This window comes from Mustelus asterias, chromosome 1, assembly GCF_964213995.1.
Source record: "Mustelus asterias chromosome 1, sMusAst1.hap1.1, whole genome shotgun sequence".
Taxonomy (NCBI): domain Eukaryota; kingdom Metazoa; phylum Chordata; class Chondrichthyes; order Carcharhiniformes; family Triakidae; genus Mustelus; species Mustelus asterias.
Window position 1 is genome coordinate 95,374,575 of NC_135801.1, and position 23,589 is coordinate 95,398,163.

The 23,589-nt window shown below is 41.7% G+C and overlaps 1 protein-coding gene across 3 annotated transcripts in view; it reads right to left on the reverse strand.

Moving 5' to 3' along the window:
- Positions 1–23,589, reverse strand: part of dhx15 (DEAH (Asp-Glu-Ala-His) box helicase 15) — a 131,365-nt gene that overhangs the window by 45,997 nt on the left and 61,779 nt on the right. For all 3 annotated transcript variants that reach the window (XR_013498267.1, XM_078215485.1, XM_078215484.1), the window contains exon 6: positions 13,145–13,312. Coding sequence is in view for 2 of the 3 variants with exons in the window: in XM_078215485.1 (XP_078071611.1) it covers positions 13,145–13,312 (168 nt within the window). In the remaining variant the exon portion in view is untranslated. The remainder of the gene's footprint in view (positions 1–13,144; positions 13,313–23,589) is intronic.

A 23,589-nucleotide genomic window follows, 5' to 3' on the forward strand; every position in this document is an offset into this window, starting at 1 on the left:
TGACCTGTGCATTCCGGGACACTAAGGGGCAATTTTAGCATGGCCAATCCACCTAACCCGTATATCTTGAGACTGGGAGGAAACTGGAGCACCCGGAGGAAACCTTACAGACATGGGGAGAATGTGCAGACTCCACACAGACAGTGACCCAAGCCGGGAATCGAACCCAGGTCCCTGGAGCTGTGAGGCAGCAGTGCTAAGCACTGTGCCGCCCATGCTATGTGACAAACTTGGCATGTAGTCATTACAATGGCTTCAATAAATCTTTTTTTTCTTTTAAATCCGTGGCACTGTGACCAAAACTATGGGCTTTGCATACTCTGAAATCTAAATCAATCACCTTGACTCTCCCCTCTGTGCACTCAATCTTTTAACCTGGATACACAGCACTGTCAGGGCAATGGTGGAAGTAGCATTTTGAGAGTTGAGGTTCATGAGCAATGCACCAGAGCGGTGAATTGGGGCTCCACCTCAGAGTTTAATGTGGTCATCTGCTGAAGCTCCAGGACTGTACAAATACTCAGAGCAGACATGACATTGTGGGTGCTATAAAGGTCAGGGTGATCAAAAATAGTGGCTTTCACAAATGGCAAGGAGCAAAGAACAGCCAGATTGGAGAGAAATGCCTCGTTTTAAGTTTTAATGTTCTCAATGATTTCAAATCCTTGCTTCCCCCCCCCATCTCTGTAATCTCCTCCAGTCCCACAAACCTAACTTGAAATGCTCGCGCATCCGGTGGTTTTAATCACTCCACAAGTGGTGGTTGTGCCTATAGCTGCTAGGTCCCAAGTTCTGGAACTTCCTCCCTCTGTCTCCTCTCTATCTCATTTTCCTCTACCTCTTGAACCCAAGATTTTAGTCACCTGACCTAGGATCTCCTTATTAGGCTCAGTGGTACATCTGTAATGCCTCTGAGATACTTTGGAGCACTTTAATACATTGAGGGTGTTGTTGAAAAGGGTCACTGGAAGATTATAATGCTTTGCTACACCGAGTGGCTGAGGAAATAGCCACTGTTTCCTCTTTTAAAACAGGAAACCAGGTAAATATTTGGAGCAGGGCTGCAAGGGTGAAGTGCAGCCACTAGATGGTTTGGGGGAAGGGACTGGCAGTCAGTGCCTGGGTTGGGAGAGAAGTTGTAGACAACAGTGAACGAACGTGCATTTGAGTCAATGCAGGAGGGTAAGCAAGTTATGAATGGGAGTTCAGGTTACTTGCTGACTCTCAGAAAATCTTTTGGTTCATTCCAATTGATTTTCTGGTTTTGTTTCAGCTCGATGCTTCAGAGAGATCCCAGATATTCATGGTCTGTGTGGACTCACTTTCTTTCGGCAAAGTCACCCAGTTTATTCCAAGATAGTAACCAACATACCTGATGTCTGGGCCATTAGTTTGGACCAATTTAATTAACCTTCACAAAGATGGCTGGCATGCTCCAGTAAATAAGTTGGTTTTACTACCATCTGGTGGTAAGTACAAGAAGCCGCATCATGAGGTCAGATAAAGAGTTGATTGATAGTTATGTAAACATTTAGACTCTGCTGCAATATATTCAAGGCATCAGATATTATTACCAAAAGAGAAAATGCTGGAAAATCCCAGCAGGTCTGGCAGCATCTGTAAAGAGAAAAAAGAGCTGACGTTTCCGGTCCAGATGACCCTTTGTCAAAGCCCACATATTACATTCCCTCACCTTCAGGAATGATACTTTTGGAATCCACAAATCATTTGTCCATTGTTAATATACAATAAATATCAATTTTATATTAAATAGTAAAATGTTTGTCCAATCTGAGAGGTAGATTTGTTTTTTGCTTGAAAGCCTCAGTTTCTCCCAGAATGTGGAGCTGGAATTTGACATTCTATTGTCCAGCGCATTGCTGCCACTGACAGGGGAGTGGAATTACATCGTGACAAATTCCTATAAATGTTGGCAACAATATCAACAAACAAATGTTGGCAACAAACAAACAACAAAGATCCACCGGTGTATATAAAAATATGTGTAACCAACTCAGAGAAGAAACAAACCTGCCCCAGTGACAATGGACAGAGGAAAACAATGTGGACTGTGTTGATGGAATTACAATTTTCTGATTTGGTTCAATGGAGAGAGCAAAAACTAAAAATGATCTACAAGTAATATTGACCACAGTTTAGTAAAAATCCAGTGATGTTTCATGAAATATCCTGAGAAGACGTTCATTGCACACTCACGGCTCTTGATGTTCTCATCAATTCTGCATACATGGCAGCTTGCTAAGAAACAGCAATTACTGCAGCAGATTCAGCCAAGGCACACACATTGATTCACTAAGTTATGACATTCATAAGAAAATACTTTCTGCTTCATAAGATAACCATTTTATTAGTGTTATGCCAGTATCTCAGGCTGCAGTATCCAAGTGGCCTCATCAGTTAATGAGCTCAAACACACCACAGTCAAAATAAGGCCTCAAATTAATAATATAGTCCATAAATGCAACAAGCATCCTTTAGCATACAAATACCTCATTTTCAATGTTTTAAAAACAACAAGAAGTCATTCCAGCAACTTGTTTGCCTTGTATACAACAAGCTTTCCAGTGAAGGTGCAAAACTGGGGGAGCGCACGGGGACGCAAGAACTTATGCAGTTTGCCCGGAATAAGAGGGGAGTAGGAGAAAACCACATCCACACTGCTGAATACAAAGAGAGAGTTGCTGCCGGTGGGGACCATTCCAATACTGGGGAAGAGAGTCCTAATTACCTCCCCTTAAACAAACATCTCGGGAGCACTTGCTTGCAAATCAAGACTTCAAATATTTCCTGCAAATGTTCTTCAATTCTTCTATCAAATATATTGGAGGATTGTAATTTCAGGCTTTCAGCTGAATAGGACAGCAGATCCCACTTTGCAGAAACAGCTGTTCCTACAACAATGATCACGGATGTGATTGCACAACTCTCTTCAGCAAGCCTAATGATAAAAGTAAAACAAATTCAAATCATGTTTAGAAAGTACTCGGGTTTTCAAAATAGGACAAAAGAATCTTCAAGAAGCCTTTGACTTGATGAACCTTAGTGCCACTGTCAATCCTGTTTCCACAAATTCCAAATAGAACAATTATATAGCACCTTTAGTATATTAATATTTCCCATGTGTCTCAATTTTGCTTGCCACACACATCAGGCACTTCACAAGAGTGCTGTCAAACATCAAGCTATTATCAGACCACATTATGGCATTATTAACATAGGTGACCAAAAACCTGGTTAAAGATATGAGCTTTGAGGAACATCTTCAAGGAGAGAGTTAGAGAGACCAAGAGGTTGAGGGTGGGAAGTCCAGAGTATAGGATCCAGGCAGCTGAAGACATGGCCAATAATGGAGCAATTAAAACTGATGACACACAAGGGGCCAGAACTGGAGGGAGTGCAGGGATCTCAGAGAATTATGGGGCTGAGAAGGTTACAGAGATAGGGAATGGCGAGAGCCCTTGAAATTGAGGCATTGATGGATTTTGACCATCGTGGGTCAGAAAGCGAAGGATGAAAAGGGCTTGGTGCGATATCAGATCAGGGCAGCAGAGTTTTTGATAAGCTTGAATTTATGAGAAGTAGAGCAGATGTGTGGTTGGAAGCCCATCAAGGTCAAATAGGATGTTAGAATTGCGAATCATCTGGTTCAGCCTCAGACAGTGAACAGGGAGATTTCCAGTGCTGGCGTGAGGGAATGGAATTTGAGGGGGACCAAAGGCTTTGGTTTTCCCGATGTTTAGTTGGGAGAAAATTTCTCCTTGTCCAAGACAAGTGACTGACGAGAGGCATGGCAAAATCAATGACAGTGATGCCAAGTAGGAGATTACAGTAACAAATTACAGAAAAGTGCAGGAAAATAAGAGCAAGAAACACGCAGGGATAAACCCGAAATCTGCAGTACCCAACAACAGTTTCTTCAATCAATAGTTCAGCCATGCAGGCTAGGAAGCCCCTAGATTGCATCACTGATATAGGATTCTGAGCCAGTTAGCCAACAGGTTCAGTATCAACCTGCAAACACCTTCCAACACACATGCAGTAAGAGTAGGAGAGACTCCTGGACAGCCATGCTTGTTGCAGAATGGTGCTCCCAAACCATAAGCCTCTAGTGACAGGCTAGCGACCCATTCCAGGAAAAACTAGCTATGGAACAGATGAAAGTCTGCCTTGTGCACCACCAAGGTACGGGAAGAGAAGCAACAAATATAGGAATTTTTTTTTGTGAAGAAGTGTCTCACGTTGGGTTGAACATCAAAGGTAACACCACCCCCCTCCCCATGGAAAATATCCCACTGACTGATTAATACTCCATAATGTCTATTTTAGCCAAGTCCTAGGGGCTGACAAGCAAGTGCCTTTAAAACCATATCCAGTATAGCAAACATCATGAGTAAAATGGCCAGGAGAAAGGCACATTTGGAAATCAAAAATATTTAATTAGCATATCCATGGTCTGCAGTATAATCAGTGATTTTGCCAAGAATACTGACTACATTCTCTCCGCCCCCCCAATTTCATCTTTTAGTCCTAGCCCTTCAATTTAAAAAAAATGTTTTCATCCCTTTCCAAATTGCACATGTACACATTCCTCCTTACTTTCTATTTCCCTAGTTATTCTTGAACTTAAAGCACGACCAAATAGAAACAGAATTTCCCCTCAATGCATATAAATATTTTCTGAAATCAGTTATAAATATTGCATGCTGCTGGGTGGATTAAATAAAAACTTACCCAAATAGTTTGCATTCTTGTTGAAAAGACTGATTATATATATATTTTATAGACGGAGGTTTTTTAAATAAAAATACTTCTCATTTGAATTATATGTTGATGGTAAATGCAGTTTTGTCAATGAACAGATATCCAAAACTTGGAAGGAGATTAACCCAAAGTGTCCTTACGTCAATAATCACGTGAATTTTCCATAAATACCGCTTGACTCTCTAGTGAAAGCGCCGAGAGATTTAGATATATGACTCAGCTGCGCTCTGATTAAACATTAAAATATTCAGTCGTGTGCCTTTTACACATGGGACTAATCTCTGGACCCCCACTATCAACAATGTAAGCCAGTTATTTCGTATTCATTCCCTTCCTTTCCCTCTCTAAAAGTGCTTGCACATCCATTTGATAAAGTTCTAACATTTACTTCAAAATTGATGAGAAACCTCTGGCATAAAAGAGAATGCTTAGTCTGCAATGAAGTATAAATCTTTGTGTGAAATTGACAGCTATCTGCATTAAGGATTTAACCTGCTGCAATTCTGCACTCTTTAAATTATCAACTTTTTTGATTTAAACAAAAAATACTTACTTTGCTGCAGTTTAAGCAAGCAGCAGACATTGCTGAGTGTTTGATGTTTCAGAGTTATGCAAGATTGCAGACAAATAATCAAGTATCACCACCAGTTGGCTGTTTAATCCTTTGGAAAACATGCAAGCTCCTTAACATTCGCTATTATTCAACCCAACTTGTGAGACTTGCTGCTGTCTTCAGAGAAAATACTCCCAATGTTTAAAAGCCTACCTATATTTTCTAAATCCACATTATCTATTTAGTAGAAGGTAGCACTTAAAAGGCAACCTGTAGCGAAACCTTCAATCATTTTGACAGTTGACAGAATACCCATTTCCTCTTTTGCACAGTGCTAATTATTCTCCAAATAAAGAGAACTTGCCATCCTTACCCAGCCTGACCTACACTTGATTCCATTCCCACATTAGGTGGCTGGTTCTTAATGCCCCAAAGTAGGCCAACAAGCTGCAAAACCACTGACAGAAATGGAAGTGAAACATCACGCAGACCAGTCAGCAGCAATTTGGGCATCAGATGACAGCACGACTTGGCCAATTTCATTAAGTTAGGAGGCGGTTGGTACAATGAAAACAACAAAAGCTGTTGGCTCTGATAATATACCAGATGTAGAGTCGAAGATCACCTCTGCACACAGTCTAAATGAACTAGCTATTTAAGTACAGCTATGACGCTGACACCTAGAGGACAATAGGGAAAATTGTCCAGGTGTGCCTCATCCATGAAATGCAGGATAAGTGTAACCAACTGACCAATTCTTGCTCGATTCACCTTCACCCAATCAGCCAACAAAAACAAGCATTTAAAGAGCACCTTTCAAGACTACCAGGCAGCTCAAAGCTCTTCACAGCCAATGAAGTATTTCTGATGTGTTGTCACTGTTGTAATGTAGGAAACATAGCAGCCAATTTGTGCATCGCAAGCTCCACTAAACAGCAATGTGATAATGACCAGATAATCTGCTTTTATGATGTTGATTGAGGTTTGAATATTAACCAGGATACTGGGGGATAGCTTCCCTGCTCTTATTTAAACTAGCACTATGGGAATTTTTACAACCATCCAAAGAGGCAGATGGGACTTTAATTTAACGTCATATCCAAACAGTGCCGTGCTCCTGTACCAAGTGTCAGCCTTGATTTTTGGCTCTCCAGCCCTTGACTACAACTTGAATCTGGAACCCTGTGATTCTGTCAACTGAGCACAGCAAGTAAAGCAGCCAACATTAGAACAATATCTAGTAGGTATTGTCGACTCACCATCTTTACGGTGCTGTTTTGGCTTTGACATAACCACTTAGCACCAGATTTCGTTGCAACTTGATCAAAATATGGACACAAGAGTCAATACATGGTGAGAGTAATTCCCTTCAAGATCGAAGCTCAACCTATTAAGGAATGGTACCAAGGAGCCCTAACAAAATGGATATTAATGGGTGTCATTCTGAAGATCCTCTTTTTGCTGGAGTAATACTGTACACAGGAAGACAATGGTGATTATCTGAGGTCCATCATAACACAACACTTCAGAAAGCAGCTTATCCAAGCAGCTCCTACTGTCTCACCCATGACTATGACATTAGGTTAACAGTGGAATGGTTCACTGACAATTGTAGAATTCAGCTCCGTTTATCTCTTCTGATAATTATACATAGCAGCACATAATATCCAGGAAATCAAACAGGATCACAGGAACAGGAGTAGGCCATTTAGCCGACCTCAAGTCTTTAACAAGATCATGACTGATCTACCCAACTCTTTTCCCCATCTTTGACCCACATCCATAAACAACTTTGGATAATAAAAATCTTAAGATTTGAAATCTACAAATTATCTAATTGAGTTAATTCAAAACTTCTACCACCCTCTGCATCTAGAAGCGTTTCCTAAAATGATGGGTACCGTTTGCACTGAGTGCTGAACAATGAATCTCTTTAAGGTCCAAACTAGCCTCAAACAGCATAGAACCATAGGATCCCTACAGTGCAGAAAGGTGACATTCAGCCCATCGGTTCTGCACCAACACTCTGAAAGAGCATCCCACCCAGGCCCTCCCTCTATCCCCATAACCCCATGCATTTACCATGGCTAATCCACCTACCCTACACATCTTTGGACACTAAGAGGCAATTTAGCATGGCCAATAACCTTGCATATCTTTGGACTGTGGGATGAAACCGGAGCGCCTGGAGGAAACCCACGCGGACACAAGGAGAACGTGCAAACTTCACACGTTCACTCAAGGCCAGAATTGAACCCAGCTCTCTGGCACTGAGGTGCAGTGCTAACTGCTGTGCCACCATACTTGTCCGCAACACATTTACAGTTTGCCCATTCAACATAGTTGATCTAGACCAGCCAGATCAACACAATGTTACCACACGGCACAGTAAGTCGCCTGCATCATTTACAGGGCTCACATCAGGTAAGGAGTTGCAATTGAAACAGCTTTGACACCAAGCCAGATAAAGCAGTCCACTTGATCAGTGGTCCAGCTACTCCAATACAAGCACATTGAATTTGTACAAAGTACAATCCTTCTGCAGGATGTACGGGGAAAAATTCCAACAGCATCTTTCTAACCCTGCAACCTTCTTTCAAGAAAGACAAGAGCAGGAATAACATGGGAAGGTCATAGCTTTCAATCACCCACCATGCTGACTTGCACATAACACCATTCTTCATCCAGCACCAAAAACTGCAGTGGTTCAAGGAGTAGACCCATCATCACCTTCTCAGGGAATCTGGGTCTTAGCTGCAGGTTTGACAGTGTCGTGTACACCCACAGAATAAATGTTTAAACCCCATCCAATATACACAGCCCAGTAATATGAAGATGCCTGGAAGTCACGCCTTCAAACTATTTTCAGGGAGCTTTCACCACAATTTGCATTGCATCCAACTATATTCTACTCAGACCCACCTCGGTAACACGCTCTTCCATGCTAACTTCCACAAGCTCACTCACACAACTCTCAATCTTCAAACACTCAATCAACCTGAAGTTTTGATGCATCAACCAAGAAACGCTATTTCCAGTTATGAGTCAGTAACCAGCAGACATAAAGGGACACACGAAAAGAAATAGAAGTAGGAGCAGACCCTATGGATTATTGAGCCTACAGCTCCATCCAATAAGATCATGGCTGATCTTGCGCGTCAAATCCACGTTCCCACCTGCTCCACATATCCTTGATTACCCTCCACGATCAAAACTCCTCATCGGTCTCAACCTTAAATATATTCAATGATGGAACATCTACAACTCTCTGGGGCAGAGAATTTCAAAGATTTACAACCCTTTGGTTGAAGATATTTCTCATCTCTCTCTTAAATTTAATCCTGAAACTGTGCCCCCTTCTTTCAGAACAATATCCCAGTATCTAATCTGTCAAGCCTCCTTCGTTATCTTAGTCACATCTCATCCTTCTAAACTCCAAAGAATATACTCAGCCTTTAAACTGGGTCTATATTCTGAGGAGTTTAGAAAATTTAGAGGTCACCTCTAAAACCATAAGAAATAGGAACAGGAGTAGGCCGTCAGTCCCTCGAGCTGTTCTGCCATTCAATAGAATCATGGCCGATTCAACATTCCTCACGTCTACTTTCCTGCCCTATCCCCATAACCCTGAATTCCCTTGCCAATAAAAAAATCTATCCATCACAGCCTTACATACACACAAGGACTCTGCCCCACAGCTCTCTGTGGCAAGGAGTTCCAAAGGCTCTCAACCCTCAGAAGAAATTCCTCCCCATCTCAGTCTTAAATTGGTGCCCCTTTATTCTGAGACTGCCCTCTGGTTCTCGACTCTCCCACCAGGGGAAACATCCTCTCAGCATCGACCCTCAGGCCCCTTAAGGATCCTATATACTTCAATGAGATCACCTCCCTTTCTTCTAAATTCCAATGAGCAGAGTCCCAACCTGTTTAACCTGTCCAGACTGAACCTTCTCTGAACTGCCTCTCATGAAATAATATCTTTCCTTAAAAAGGGACCAATACTGGTCTCAGACCTCCAGGTGTGGTCTCACTTGTAACTTGCAAGACTTGCCTACTCCTATACTCCAAACCCCCATGAAATAAGGACCAACATTCCATTAGCCTTCCTGATTACCTGCTGCACCCGTGTGCTAGCTTTGTGTTTCATGCACAAATACTCCCACGTTCCTTTGCGTTGCAGGTTTCTGCAGTTTTTCGGACACCCAAATTCTATACCTTTTGAAAAGGGAGCAAATAAACGTTTGAAAAACAAAAATGATGCCAGGTGGTTAATTATTTTAAGTTAGCAATTACTATGGGCCAAAAGGCCTCTCGCCCTCCTGTGAAGCTGCCATTTGATTCTATCCTTAAGCATAATCAAATGAAAGTCCATCCAAAAACTCAATACAGAAAAGCAAACAAAGTGGGTTTGTGTCCAGGCCCCAGAAGATGTGGAATTCCACAGGTGGCAAAGAAAAAAGGTCAGCCCAACAAATCAGACTGGGCCAAACCTGGTGCACACAGATAAAGGGGAGCAGCTATCCCACCACATCACTGAATGAGACCAAGTGATCTATTCTCGTGCCAAGGACTAAATAACTAATCTCCTCCCCCAACAAAACAGGATCAGTTTATCATCTGGAGTTTTAAGTCAACTGCCACACAAACCTGAAGCAGATACAGCAGCCATTTCCAATATCAAAAAGGAGGAAAAATAAATCAGAATGAGAGTAACTGAAGCATGCAGTTAACTGGCAAACGGGACTTTAATATGGATGAACGCGAGGTAAAAGGGGAAAAACAGAAACATCCCCTGCGCCATGGAAAGAAACTGAGTATAGTAGAAGAGCAAAAAGAAATAGGTAGACAGATGACCAAATCATTAAAAGCAACATTGCAGATCAACAAAGCAATTAAAAAGGCTAACAAATAGCAAACAGGAGTGGTGAATTCATGTTAAACTTGCATATAAGCCTTCGTCAAGTTACATGTGAAGTACTGTGCAGTTCTTGGCCATCCTAATATGAAAAAAGGATGCAGCAGCACAGAGAAAATGCAAAACAAATTACAAGGTTGTTCCATAACTCAGACATTGTACCTCCATCAGGAAAGACTGAAGAACTCATTTTGTTAGAAAAGATACACTCTTGTTGGGGTCTTTAAAATTATGATGTGGAGATGCCGGTGTTGGACTGGGGTAAGCACAGTAAGACGTCTCACAACACCAGGTTAAAGTCCAACAGGTTTATTTGGCAGCACTAGCTTGTGTTCACAAACAAGTCCTCACTCACCTGAAGAAGGAGCTTGAGGCGCCAAAAGCTAGTGCTGCCAAATAAACCTATTGGACTTTAACCTGGTGTTGTGAGACTTCTTACTGTCTTTAAAATTATGCATGAATTGGTCTGGGAAGATACGGACAGGACATTTCCACTTATGTAAGAATCCAAAAGTAGGGTTCATAAATAAATTAGTAAATCTAATAGGGAAACAAGGAGAAATTTGTTTACTCCTCGAGTGGATGCAATTTGGAACTTGCTACCACAGAAAGTGACTGAGGCTTGGAAGCTTTAAACAGGAAATCTGATGAGTTGCTGCTATTGCTACTTGTAGCTTCTTCTACCAGGAGATCTGCTGTCATGGCACATCACACTCTGTTCTGCACCATCCTCACACATCCACTTTAGCCCACCTGCAATCACTCAGTGTCGTCCGTCATCCAACTACACCCGAGTCGACCCCTCTTTCTGCTGCCCTTCAGCTATCCCTCTGGTAAAGATCGTAGCAGCTTTTCAACTCTGATCAGTCACAATACTGACATTTTATTTTTCTGGATGTCACTGAAGAGTTGGTTCTGCTCACACAATTTCAAGCACTGCTTCATTTGTCCGAGTGTGGAATTTTTAGCACAAGTCTTAGCATCCACAATTCTAGGGCCTATTTTCTTCTACAGATCTTTATTTAATGTCCATGTTTCTGAGGCACATGAATGTGAATACGTTGTGTATTCCGAAAAGCTGAAATAAGGTAAATGGAATGGGAGGAGCTTTGTGGATTATAAATAGCCACACAGACAAGTTGGGTTGAATGATAAGTTTCTGTACTATACGTTCCATGTAATTCACTGCAAGACTAAAGCCAAACGTAACAACCATTTTAGAATTGCTAGATTCAGAAAGTGAAAAAATTCTAGAGATGGAGTTATCAGCTTACATCAAGAGAGCTAAGAGGGGAAGGGAAGAGTTTTTACCTTGTGCAGCTCAAAGTAAAGCAACTCCACACAGCCAGTCAATATGAATAAACAAGGAGGTCAGAGTTAGCTGGTTGTACAAATACTTTGGATCAAAAGCTGATGTGGAAGGTGCAAGAGAGAATTCATAAAGGAATTCAGTGAGAGCCGAACGGCAACTGATGGGAAAAATCGCAGATGGACAGAATAAAGATTTGATAATGTGAAGATATTGCAAATTTCCATGTTAAAGCAGAGGAGGTCACAGTGAACGCACGGTATACAATTGGGCATGTCAGAGGACCCAGCAAGTTACAAATCTTTAGACTTGTTCAAGTCTGATATTCAGAGTTAAAGACAATGAGGAAATCAAGCAGTGGTAACTCACTGTACCAGGTAGATGCAGTGCTGTGACTTTTGTTTCCAGGTGCTGCTCTATGCCACAACATCTAGTTGGAAACTAGCAGGACAATGATGGGAGGTAGCTTTCCAATGAGTTCAATGTTTCACCAATGACTTAATCACCCTCATGTGTAAAAGGAGAACTCAGAGAAATATTTTACAAAGAGAACAAAAGTTGGGGCTGGGTGGTGGGTTAACACTAAGGAGTTCAAGAGGAAATAGTACCCAAGATGGATGCTGTGTAACCATTATTCACTACTCTACTGAAGCACAAAGATGCTTTCTCCCAAACTGGATATGAGAAAAAAAAATCACAAGTTTCATTCCCCAGGCAATTGTTCAGCAATTTCAGGCTGCAATTAGCAGAAGAGGGAATTTCTACTCTCTCATGCATGGGCGATGATAGTGCGTGGAGACAGATGGGGAGAGAACCAGCTTCTTTTAGTGAGCAGTAGGGTGTACGAAGAACGAATAGATCCGAGATCTATTTCGAGAAACAAAATTAAGAACTTGTCGACGGCTGAAATAAAAAGTCTCAGCTGTTGAGCTGTAAGGAGGTAGGAAGATTCCAGGTTTGAGTTATGGACTGTGCTGAGTTAGTTGATACCAGTGGAGCAGCAGAATGGGTGTGAAAACTGGCTACAACAACTATGCTCTAGAAGAAAAATATTTCATCAGCCAGGATTTCTGCTCCTTATCACTATATGCAGATGATGGGTGTGTATTTATGGGGGTTCAGTTGTGATACTTAGCACAGTTAACCAGCCTATCGACACTCCCAAAGATTGACTGATGAAGAGTGGTCACTTGGATCAGGTACCAGAGAGTGACCGCCACATGTAACCATAGCACTATAGGAATAATTGCTTTAAAGGGTAGAAAGGAGGAAAGTAACATCTAGAAAGAACAAAATGTGTCTTTACTAATCAGAAATAAAAACTTATATTTTTAGAAAGTCTTCAACATAACAAAACATCTCAAGGCACTTCACAGGAACGTTGTAGCACAAAACATGACAAAACCAGTTTGAAAACCACATGTGCAATCTCTTCCATTTCATTCTCCAAGAACCACTCTAATTGACGCTGCACAATGTTCAGTACTAAACAATGCATTCCAGTGCTTCCAGACATAACGCATCGGGATCACTAGCATTCCGTATTTTGCAATAGTCATATTGTTCATGCTCTAGAGTACCGTACCTTTCTTCCTATGGCTCCACTTGTTTTTTTAGGAGGCGGAGGCTCAAATATCCTCTGCTGTTGTTGGGGTGGCAGCGTGGAATAAAGTGGAATGATTTTGATATCTCCAACTTCAGGACCGAGGTCATCAATTTCGCGTTTTATCCGCTTGCAGGCTTCATCAATTTCCTGTCACAATGACACAAATTCAAACATTATACGCTGAGCAGTAATTAACTCTGGCAGAACCTCTTCCTAAAAAATCCATTTTTCAAATGAGACCTCAATAAAATCGAGTAGATCTGATTTTTTTTTTTGAAAAACCGCACAAAGTAAGGAACCCAGACATGAATGCCAGTCTAATTCCAAGTTACAGTTTAATTTCTTTCAGAATATTAAGCGCTGTTTTGTTTAATGTGAATCACTGAGCAGTTTGAAATTTTTTGCCTGTCAGAAAGGTTTTAAATTAATAGGATAAAGTGCAAAAATGTTCCTTCTAATCTGTAGATAACCACATTGGCGATAAATTAGCTTCATCACCCTCTATCAAATTATAAATAGCTGGCTCCTTCCACCACTCCGCTGAAAATACCATTTCCTAGTAGAAAAACAAGGCAGTGGCCTAGTGGTATTATCACTAGACTATTAATCCAGAAACTCGGCTAATGTTCTGAGACCTGAGTTCGAAACCCACTATGGCAGATGGTGGAATTGAATTCAATTAAAAAGTATCTGGAATTAAGAATCTACTGATGACCATGAATCCGTTGTCAACTGATAGAAAAACCCATCTGTTCACTAATGTCCTTTAGGGAAGGAAATCGGCCGTCGTTACCTGGTCTGGCCTACATGTGACTCTAGAGCCACAGCACTGTGGTTGACTATCAACTGCCCTCCAAGGGCAATGAATACTGGCCAGCTAGCGACACCCATGTCCCAACAAAAGAATAATAAAAATAATTCATCTGGTAAAGTATCTTTGATGGTATATTACACAGTTCTGTATTCTGAGCCAATCACTGCAGATATTAAAGCGGTATAAACATCCCAAGGAATCTTATAAACCTTTAATATTGACATTTATGTTTACATACTTTAAATACGATAAAAAAGGATCACTACATCTACAACCTATTTGACAAATTGAATAGGCTTATATTAATCTTTAACCTGTTGAACGGGAAGTGAATGCACATTAGAAATTTGTATTAAGTATGGAATAGAGCTTGCCCATCTTGAATAATAATTGTAATTTCCAAACATGGTCAAAAGGTCGCCAGCAAATAGCATCCAGGTCTCACAAACAGGATTATAAAAATAAATCTACATTTTACACGGCAGCTTTCACATCCTCAGGACATTCCAAAGCTCTTAACAGCCAATAAATTACGAAGTGTCATCTCTGTTCCACAGGCAATTTTACCTCAAATCTACACCCAATAAAGCTCCTTTCTAAGGCAGCACAAGAATAAATACCTTTGAAAAGAAATGCTACCCAGGACAATGGAAGAATTCTCCTGGTACTCTTTGAAAAATTCTAATTTACCTTAACAAGTAGATGAAGCCCCAGATAAACATCTCATCCAAACGTTTACAGTGCCAACAATCTAATATCTCCTTAGCAGAGACAGATTTACAACATTTTACCAAGTCTAGCGTTTTTTTCAGTAGTAACCTGCAGTCTCACAAATAAAAGATGTGCGGTACACACAATAATTCTCCAATAATTTTCAGCAGCTTTCTTCACGATGGAGCAGCTCTCTTCAGGATCCACTCTGTTCACCCTCACGAGGAAGGGGCTAGAAAAGGTGTCATCTCCAACCTGGTTAGAAAAGTGCATCCAGCAGGCTCATCTACCTGCGGTCAGAAAATCAATGCTAAACTCAGAACCTGGAACGTATGAATCCTCATGGATAACGAGCAGAGCAGATGACCAGAATGGAGAACTGCCCTTGTTGCCTGTGAACTCAGTATTCACATTGCTGCCCTGCAAGAGTCATGAAGAGCATGCGAAGGGCAACTGAAGAAAGGCGGCAGTGGTTACACCTTTTCTGGAGGGGAAAGTCCAAGGATCAGCTCAGGACGTATGGAATTGGATTCACCATCAAGAACAAACTCAACCGACTCAAATCTCTGTCTACATCAATGAACGCCTCATGGCCCTCCGTCCACAACTTGCCAAGAGTTAGCAAGCAACGGTAGGGAGTGCCTACATCCCAACCCTTGGTGTTAATGACGAGTTCGAAGAAGGCTTATACTCCACATTGGACATCATACTCTCCAACATTCCTAAGGAAGATAAGATCATCCTCCTTGGGGACTTCAGCGCCAGGGTTGGAAAGGACTCCCAACTCTGGAGCGGAACCATTGGAAAGGAAGGAGTTGGGAACTGCTCGCCAAATGTGAGGAACACCAGCTTATCACTACCACATCATTCCACTAAAAGACAAGTTCAAGACTTGCTGGAGACATCCACAATCGAAGCACTGGCACATGATCGACTACATCATTCGATCCCGAGACCAAAAGGGTGACTGCATTACCAAAGCAATGACCAGTGCATGCGACTGCTGGACAGATCACCAGCTCATCCATTCTCAGAAGCAGTGAGGATGAAGAACAGTTCAGAAAAAGATCAACATTGAGTGAGTTTAAGAGTCAAGCATTGCTAGTGAACTTTCAACAATGTCTTTACCAAAATCTCCAAAGTGTGCATTCTAATGGGAGTGGATAAAAACTGGAAAGTGCCGAAGACAGCCATCATCGAGCTGCGAAGAAACTACTGGCTACAAGACTAGGAAGCACCAAGACTGGTTCAACGAGAATGACCACAACATCCAAGACCTCATCGATGAAGAAGGCTCTCTGCGCCTGGCAAAACAACATCGCCAGCAATGCAAAGAGGAGAATTCATCAAACAGCTAAGATGGAGGTACAAAGAAGAATTAGGAAAATCAAGAACCAATGGTTGACTGAGAAAGCTAAGAAGCTGTAACTCCTTGCTGACAAGCACAACACCCGGGCTTCTTCAGTGACACCAAGGCAATGTATGGACCCAATACCTTAAGCCTCAAACCAGTGCGGAGAAAGGACGCAATCCTTCCGCGAGAGAGGAAACACCAGCCTTCAATGAAGAATATCTAGATCTCTCTGCACCTCAGAAATCTCTGTTTAAGTAATACTCTTTTTTTATTCTTCCTGCCAAAGTGAACAACTTCACAATTTCCACATTATACTCCATCTGCCAGATAGTTTGCCCACCAATCCAACCTATCTATATCCATCTGCAAACTCAAGTACCCGTCACAACATACTTTCCTACCTATCTCTGTGTTGTCTACAAATTTAGCGACCATGCCTTCACTTCCTTCGTCACATCCTTATAATCAGAAAAAGACCCATTTATGCATATTTTGTTTTCTGCCAGCCAATCTTCTTCCCCCCTGCAATAACCTTTGATGTGGCACCTTATCAAATGCCTACAGGTTCTCCTTTATCCACAGCACAAGTTACTTCTTAAAAGAACTCTGATGAATTGGTTTAATATGATTTCCCTTTCACAAAACCATTCTGACGCTTGCCTTGAGTTTTTCAAATGTCCAGCCTCTTTAATGGTCAATTCTAACATCTTCCTCATGACAGATGTCAAGCTATCTGGCCTATAGTTCCTTGTTTTGTGTCTCCCTCCCTTCTTGAATAGGGGGTTATACTTTCTAGTCTGACTTTCCAGAATCTAGTGAATTTTGCAAAATTAATAATGCACCTACTACCTCATTAGCCAACTCTTAAGACCCTGGGAAGAAATCCATCTGGACTCAGACTTGTCAGTCCACAGCTCCATCAGTTTGCTCAGTACCCCGCTTCCCTAGCGATTGTAATTTCACCAAGTTTCTTTCTCCCTCCCACCTCCTGATTTACAGCTATTACAAAACACATTCTAGTACCATCTATAGTGAAGACAGAAGCAAAATATTTGTTCATTTCATTTGCCATTTCCTCATTGCCCATTGCCACTTACTAGAACTTCAAAAGGAAATAGACAAGTTAGCGAAAACGACACATAGGTGGCAAATGAAGTTCAATGCAAAGAGGTGTGAGGTGATGCATTTTGGAAGGAGGAACAAGGAGTGACAATACAAATTAAAGGGTAAAATTCCAAAAGGGGTGCAGGAGTAGAGGGACCTGGGTGTACATGCGCATAGTCATTGAAGATGACAGAACAGCTGGAGAGAGCAGTAAATAAAGCATACAGTATTCTGGGCTTTATTATCAGCGACATAGAGTACAAGAGCAAGGGGGTTATGCTGAACATATTCAAAACATCAGTTAGACCTCAGCTGGGAAATTGTGTACAGTTCTGGGTGCTACACTATAGGAAGGATGTGAACGCATTGGAGAAAGTGTGGGAGAAGTTTACAAAAATAAAAGTTAGAACATAGAAAAGCTACAGCACAAACAGGCCCTTCGGCCCACAAGTTGTGCCGAACACATCCCTACCTTCTAGACCGACCTATAACCCTCCATCCTACTACGCTCCATGTACTCATCCAGGAGTCTCTTAAAAGACCCTATTGAGTTCGCCTCCACCACCACTGACGGCAGTCGATTCCACTCGCCCACCACCCTCTGTGTGAAAAACTTACCCCTAACATCTCCCCTGTACCTACACCCCAGCACCTTAAACCTGTGTCCTCTCGTAGCAGATATTTCCACCCTGGGAAAAAGCCTCCGAGAGTCCACCCAATCTACGCCTCTCAACATCTTATACACCTCTATTAGGTCTCCTCTCATCCTTCGTCTCTCCAAGGAGAAAAGACTGAGCTCCCTCAGCCTATCCTCATAAGGCATGCCACTCAATCCAGACAACATCCTTGTAAATCTCCTCTGCACGCCTTCAAACTTTTCCACATCCTTCCTATAGTGAGGCGGCCAGAACTGAGCACAGTACTCCAAGTGGGGTCTGACAGGGTCTTATATAGCTGCATCATTATCCCCGGACTCCTAAACTCAATCCCTCGATTGATAAAGGCCAGCACACCATACGCCTTCTTAACCACCACCTCCACCTGCGGGGCCGATTTTAGAGTCCTATGGACCCGGACCCCAAGGTCCTTCTGATCCTCTACAGTATTAAGAGACTTTCCCTTTATATTGTACTCCTTCATCCCATTTGACGTACCAAAATGGACCACAACGCATTTATCTGGGTTGAAGTCCATCTGCCACTTGTCCACCCAGTCTTGCATCCTATCTATGTCCCTCTGTAACTTCTGACATCCCTCCAGACTATCAACAACCCCACCAACCTTCGTGTCGTCGACAAACTTACCAACCCATCCCTCCGCTTCCTCATCCAGGTCATTTATGAAAATGACAAACAGCAAGGGTCCCAGAACAGATCCTTGGGGCACACCACTGGTGACCGACCTCCATTTAGAAAAAGTTATGAGGATAGATTGGAGAAGTCGGGACTGTTCCTTAGAGAGAAGAAAGGTAAAAGGAGATTTGATAGAGATGTTCAAAATCTCTATCGTGAGGGGACTGTTCAAAGTGGATAGAGAGAAACTGCTCCCACTCACTAAACGGATCAAGAATGAGAGGCATGAATTTGAAGCAACGATAAAAGCAACAAATGTGATGCAAGAAAAAAAACTTTTTCACATAAGTGCTTTGAGTCTGGAATCCACTGCCTGGAAGTGTGGTGGGGGCAGATTCAATCAAGGCATTCAAGGGATTAGATGATTATTTGAATAGAATCAACATGCAGGGGTATGGGGAAAAAGGCTGGGAAATGACACTCAGTCATGATGCGCGTTTGGAGAGCCAGTGCAGACACAATGGACCAAATGGCTTTTGTCTGTACCCTAACAGTTTTGTGATTCTGATGGAGGACCAACACTCACTTTATTTACTCTTTTCCTTTTTAAATTCCTGTAGGAACTCTTGCTATGCGTTTTTACATTTCTAGCCAACTTCCTCTCTTGCTCCTGATTAACCTTTTAGTCATTCTCTGCCGTTCTTTATATTGTGGCTGAACCTCTTCTTATTTCTACCCAAGTCATTGGTACCTACATGGATCACAATAACTGGATTCTCCCATTCCCAGAATATAGAGCAAAACACTGAACGGCAGAGTCCAGAAAGGTACCAATATTGACTTTCATCAGAAAATACAGTTATGAAGGTATTGCAATAGATTTCATTACCCCAGGCTATGAAGGAGAAAATGAACAGCATCCACACCCAGTCACTATATAGCGACACTTGCTGGAAAATGCAAGTGCATAGATGTTGAGCAAGACTACATTCAGGCTCAGCTGCGAACAGTCAGTCAAAATTCCCTGTTGAAGCTCATGCACAAAGAATGCTCATTCAGGTGAGGAACAAGAGGACTAACTGTGCCCACGGCCCTGTACATCACCATGAGGCACTGTGTTTGCCAAGAAAATAAAAAAATGGGAAGAAAACTGGCAGGGGAAGGAATTTCTATTAATCATCGATTCAAATTTAAAGTGGAATCCAGGACACAAACTGTCAAGCATATCGAGAATGTCTAGTGAATGAATGGTTATGAAATTAGGCCAGTGTTTCCAAACTGGGATTCTCAGGGGGTTCTTGGGGAAAAATTCCACAATGGCAGAAGCAAAAGTGCGTGCCTGCCAAAACACCATACTTACCGGAAAATAACAATTTGGCCCATTTTTCACAAGTAGGAAGGAATTGGCGGACATTACGGACAACTAATTTGACATATGTGTAAGTAAATAACTAATTGAACATAATTGCAGAAGCGCAAGCCAAGTAAAAGCACAGCCGGCACAACTCAGCCACTTAGCTTTTATTTTCGTTATTCAGAAGCAGCTGTTGGTTTTGCATGCACCAAATGAGCGAATACACTCAGTAACGGAAAACTATTTTCGTGCCTTGAGGCTCAAAGCCAAGGTCATTGCAGTCAATGTAGCAGCAGAACGGTCCTTCAGTTTTGCTCTTGGTCATGTGTTTTGCTCTGGTGAGATGTGAGTAAATGTTGTTTGTGTTCTCGGTGTGTTATTTTTTAAAATTTGAACTGTTTTACGCTCCTTCACGCACAAATGGCTGAAGGTGAGAAAGATAAAAACACAGGAAAATCAGCTGGTGTTTCACCAGATCCAAAGTGCAAAAAACCCAAGTCAAAGATCTAGATGGTTTGGGAAAGTTGCTTATTAAGAAAAAATGACGACAATTACATCAAATATGGCGAAGAAGAGTGGCCAAAACCAGGGTGCGGAATTTGTGGCCATTTTCTAGCAAACAACAGCCTCAAACCTTCATAAGAAAAACAAATCATGTATTTCAAAGATCACAAGTAAGGGAGAACATCCCGGGAAGATGTGTATTTTTGGAAAGGCGTCCACAGGATATTAAAGTTTCAGCCCCAAAATTAGGCTAAAGGTTCAAAACAAAGCAACATTTTCAAAGGCTGCAACATTGCTTTTCTTTTCCTCCCAGTCGGTCTCCTTCAAGGAGGATTAATTTAAAATAGCACGTATTTGTATGGTATCTTATTATGTCGACCTCGTTTCAAAACACTTCAGGCAATTAACCACTTTCATAAATAAATGCACAAATAGCAACTTCACAAATCACTCAGCACAAAAAGGCTAGGTATGTTCAACCACACGAATTCAGGCAAACTAAATTTAACCTCATACAAGATGGACACAAAAATACACTGGATTTCGGCTCCAGTCTCAGGTAGCTTGTCAGATTTAGAAGATACGGAATCAGATAGAAAGCCATCTTGGAAATTAGTTTTGCTTTTTAAGAAAACAGCAAACGTACATCAAAATAATATTCTCTATTTACTACTGAATTAAACCGATGGCACAAAAATTAAAGTAAATTATAAATTAATCTAAGAAAGCTTATTTATAATGCAGAGTTTTGCATGTACGTGTTAACAGTAGGCTGTTAATGATGTTTCAGGATTCATAAATAAAACAAATATGGATTTGCCATACAATCAGTTCCAATTTAATTAATAGAGGTGGTAAGAAATAGGGGTAGAAGCAGGCCACATGCCCCCTCAAGCCTGCATCACATCCAATAAGATCATAGCTCAACCATGTTAACCCCACTTTCCCCAAGTATCCTTCGATTCACTTCCTGTCCAACAATCTACTGATCTCAGCCTTGAATATACTCAATGAGCGAACAGAGGTCGAGAACTCCAAAGATCGACAAGCCTGTATGTAGCAATTTCTCATTTCAGTCTTAATGGCCAACTCCTTGTCCAGGGCAAACAACATCCAAATGTCTAGCTTGTCAAGCCATCTAAGAATCACCTTTCACATTCCAATCCACCTCTCATTCCTTAAAAGTAAATTCAAACAAAGCCAAAGCCCTGATTCAATGAAGAGTGCAGGCGAGCATACTGGGAGCAGTACCAGGCATAGCTAAAGATGAGGGACTAACCTGGATAAGCTACAATAAAGGACTACTTGCATCCCAAACAGCAAAAATAGCATGCAGCAGAGCTAAGTGATCAGATCAAAGCACTGCAGTCTTGCCAAATCCAGTCAAGAATGGCGGTTAGCATTAACCAGAGAAAGCCGTTCCACTAATATCCCCATCCTCATTAATGGGGGAGCCCAGCTCATCAGTGCTAAAACCATGGCTGAAGCACTTGAAACCATTTTTAACTAGAGACGCTAGGTGGAGATCCATTTCAGCCTTCTTCTGGGATCCCCATCACAAATGAGTCTTTAGCTAATTTGATTCACTCCACAAGATACCAAGAAATGGCCAAAGGCACTGGATACTACAAAGACTATGGGCCTGACAACATCTTGGCAGTCGTACTGAAGACTTGTGCTCCAGAACCAGCCACATTCCTAGCAGTACAGATGCAGCATTGGCATCTATCCAACAATGTAGAAAATTGTCCAGGCTATGTCTTGTAGACAGCACAAATCCGAACTGGCCAATTACCTCTCTAGTCCACTCTCGATCAGTCAGGTGATGGAACGTTAAATCAAGCAGTAATTACTCAACTCACCAATGCTCAGTTTGGATTCCACTGGGGCCAGTCAGCTCCATACCTCATTGCAGCCTTAGTTCAAATACGGATGTAACAGCTGAACGCCAGAAATCAAGTGAGAGTGACTGCCCTCGATATCAAAGCAGCATTTAACTGCGTGGCATCAGGCACAAACTCCTCTCCAAGGCTACTTTGCCAATTTGGTTTGCCCTGTCTATACACGTTTAAAGCCTATTAATTATTGCATTACCCTTGTTATGTACTGCTGTAACTTTTGAACTATATTATGGTCAGGGTGGTGAGGCCTATAAACTATTCCCACCAGTGATTTTTTTGTCTTTTGTCATTTCTTCAGACTGATTTCACACCCTGTTTTTCTGGGTCAAGATCCCTTTATCCCATAACTATCTCATTCCTCACCATCAGTGACCACACCTTTTCCAAAAATCAACTACTCTAGTTCACAACCTTGTTCATCCCAGAACCAACTCTTTGATGGCTACTGGATCAAACCTACTCATTGCTATTTGTGCCATTGACTTGACTGTTTTGTTACAAATGCTTTGTGCATTCAGACATTGCACCTTTAATTTTAGCAATTTATTACTTTTCCCAGAGGTTGCCTTCATCGCTAACATATTATGATTCAACACACTGTCCTTTCCTGACACAATACGCTTGATTTTACCCAAATTGCTGTTTTTACTCTGTCCTCCACCTCCCTCTCTCTCTCTCTTCAACCCCCCCTTCAATGTGTCCATTTTTGCTGTTAGAATGTATATATGCAAATTAGCCCAATTAGTTCACATAGTTGCTTACCTCGAAAAGCATACTTGTAGTCTACTTTCAAAGTAGGCTGTATGAATTAAGGAACATTTGCAGGTGGAATTGAGGGGAGGGCTCAGGTAGAGAAGATAGTTAACCGAGTTCAAAAATAAATGAATGCAAAGAGAGTAGCGGAAAGGTCAAAGTTATGGGCACTTTCCGTAAAAGGATGTCATGCATTTGAACCAGGGGTTCCATGAAACATGAGAGCAAAACATTAGAATGGGATAGGTTAGGGAGTTTGACCTAAATAAAGATTCTACATACAAATGCACTGAGTGTATAAGAAACACAAATTCAACTTGGAAGGCATGACATAGTAACGAGACTGCAACATGATACAAGACAGCAGGGCTGGGAATTAATATACCAAGTTATGAAGACCTGGAGGAAAGATGGGGAAAGTATTAGCATTAATGATTATAGCTGACAGCCCTTCAATGATAAAAAAAGGATACAAATCAGAGCTAAGCAGACAGTAGGGAGTTCACAGGTAGAATTAAAAAATAGAAAAGGATTCAAGGCTGTAATGGGAGTTGTCTATAGGTCCCCTAGTAGCAGCTGTAAAGTGGTAGTCACAGATCAGTCATGATCACCGAATGGTTGAACAGGCTCGAGGGGC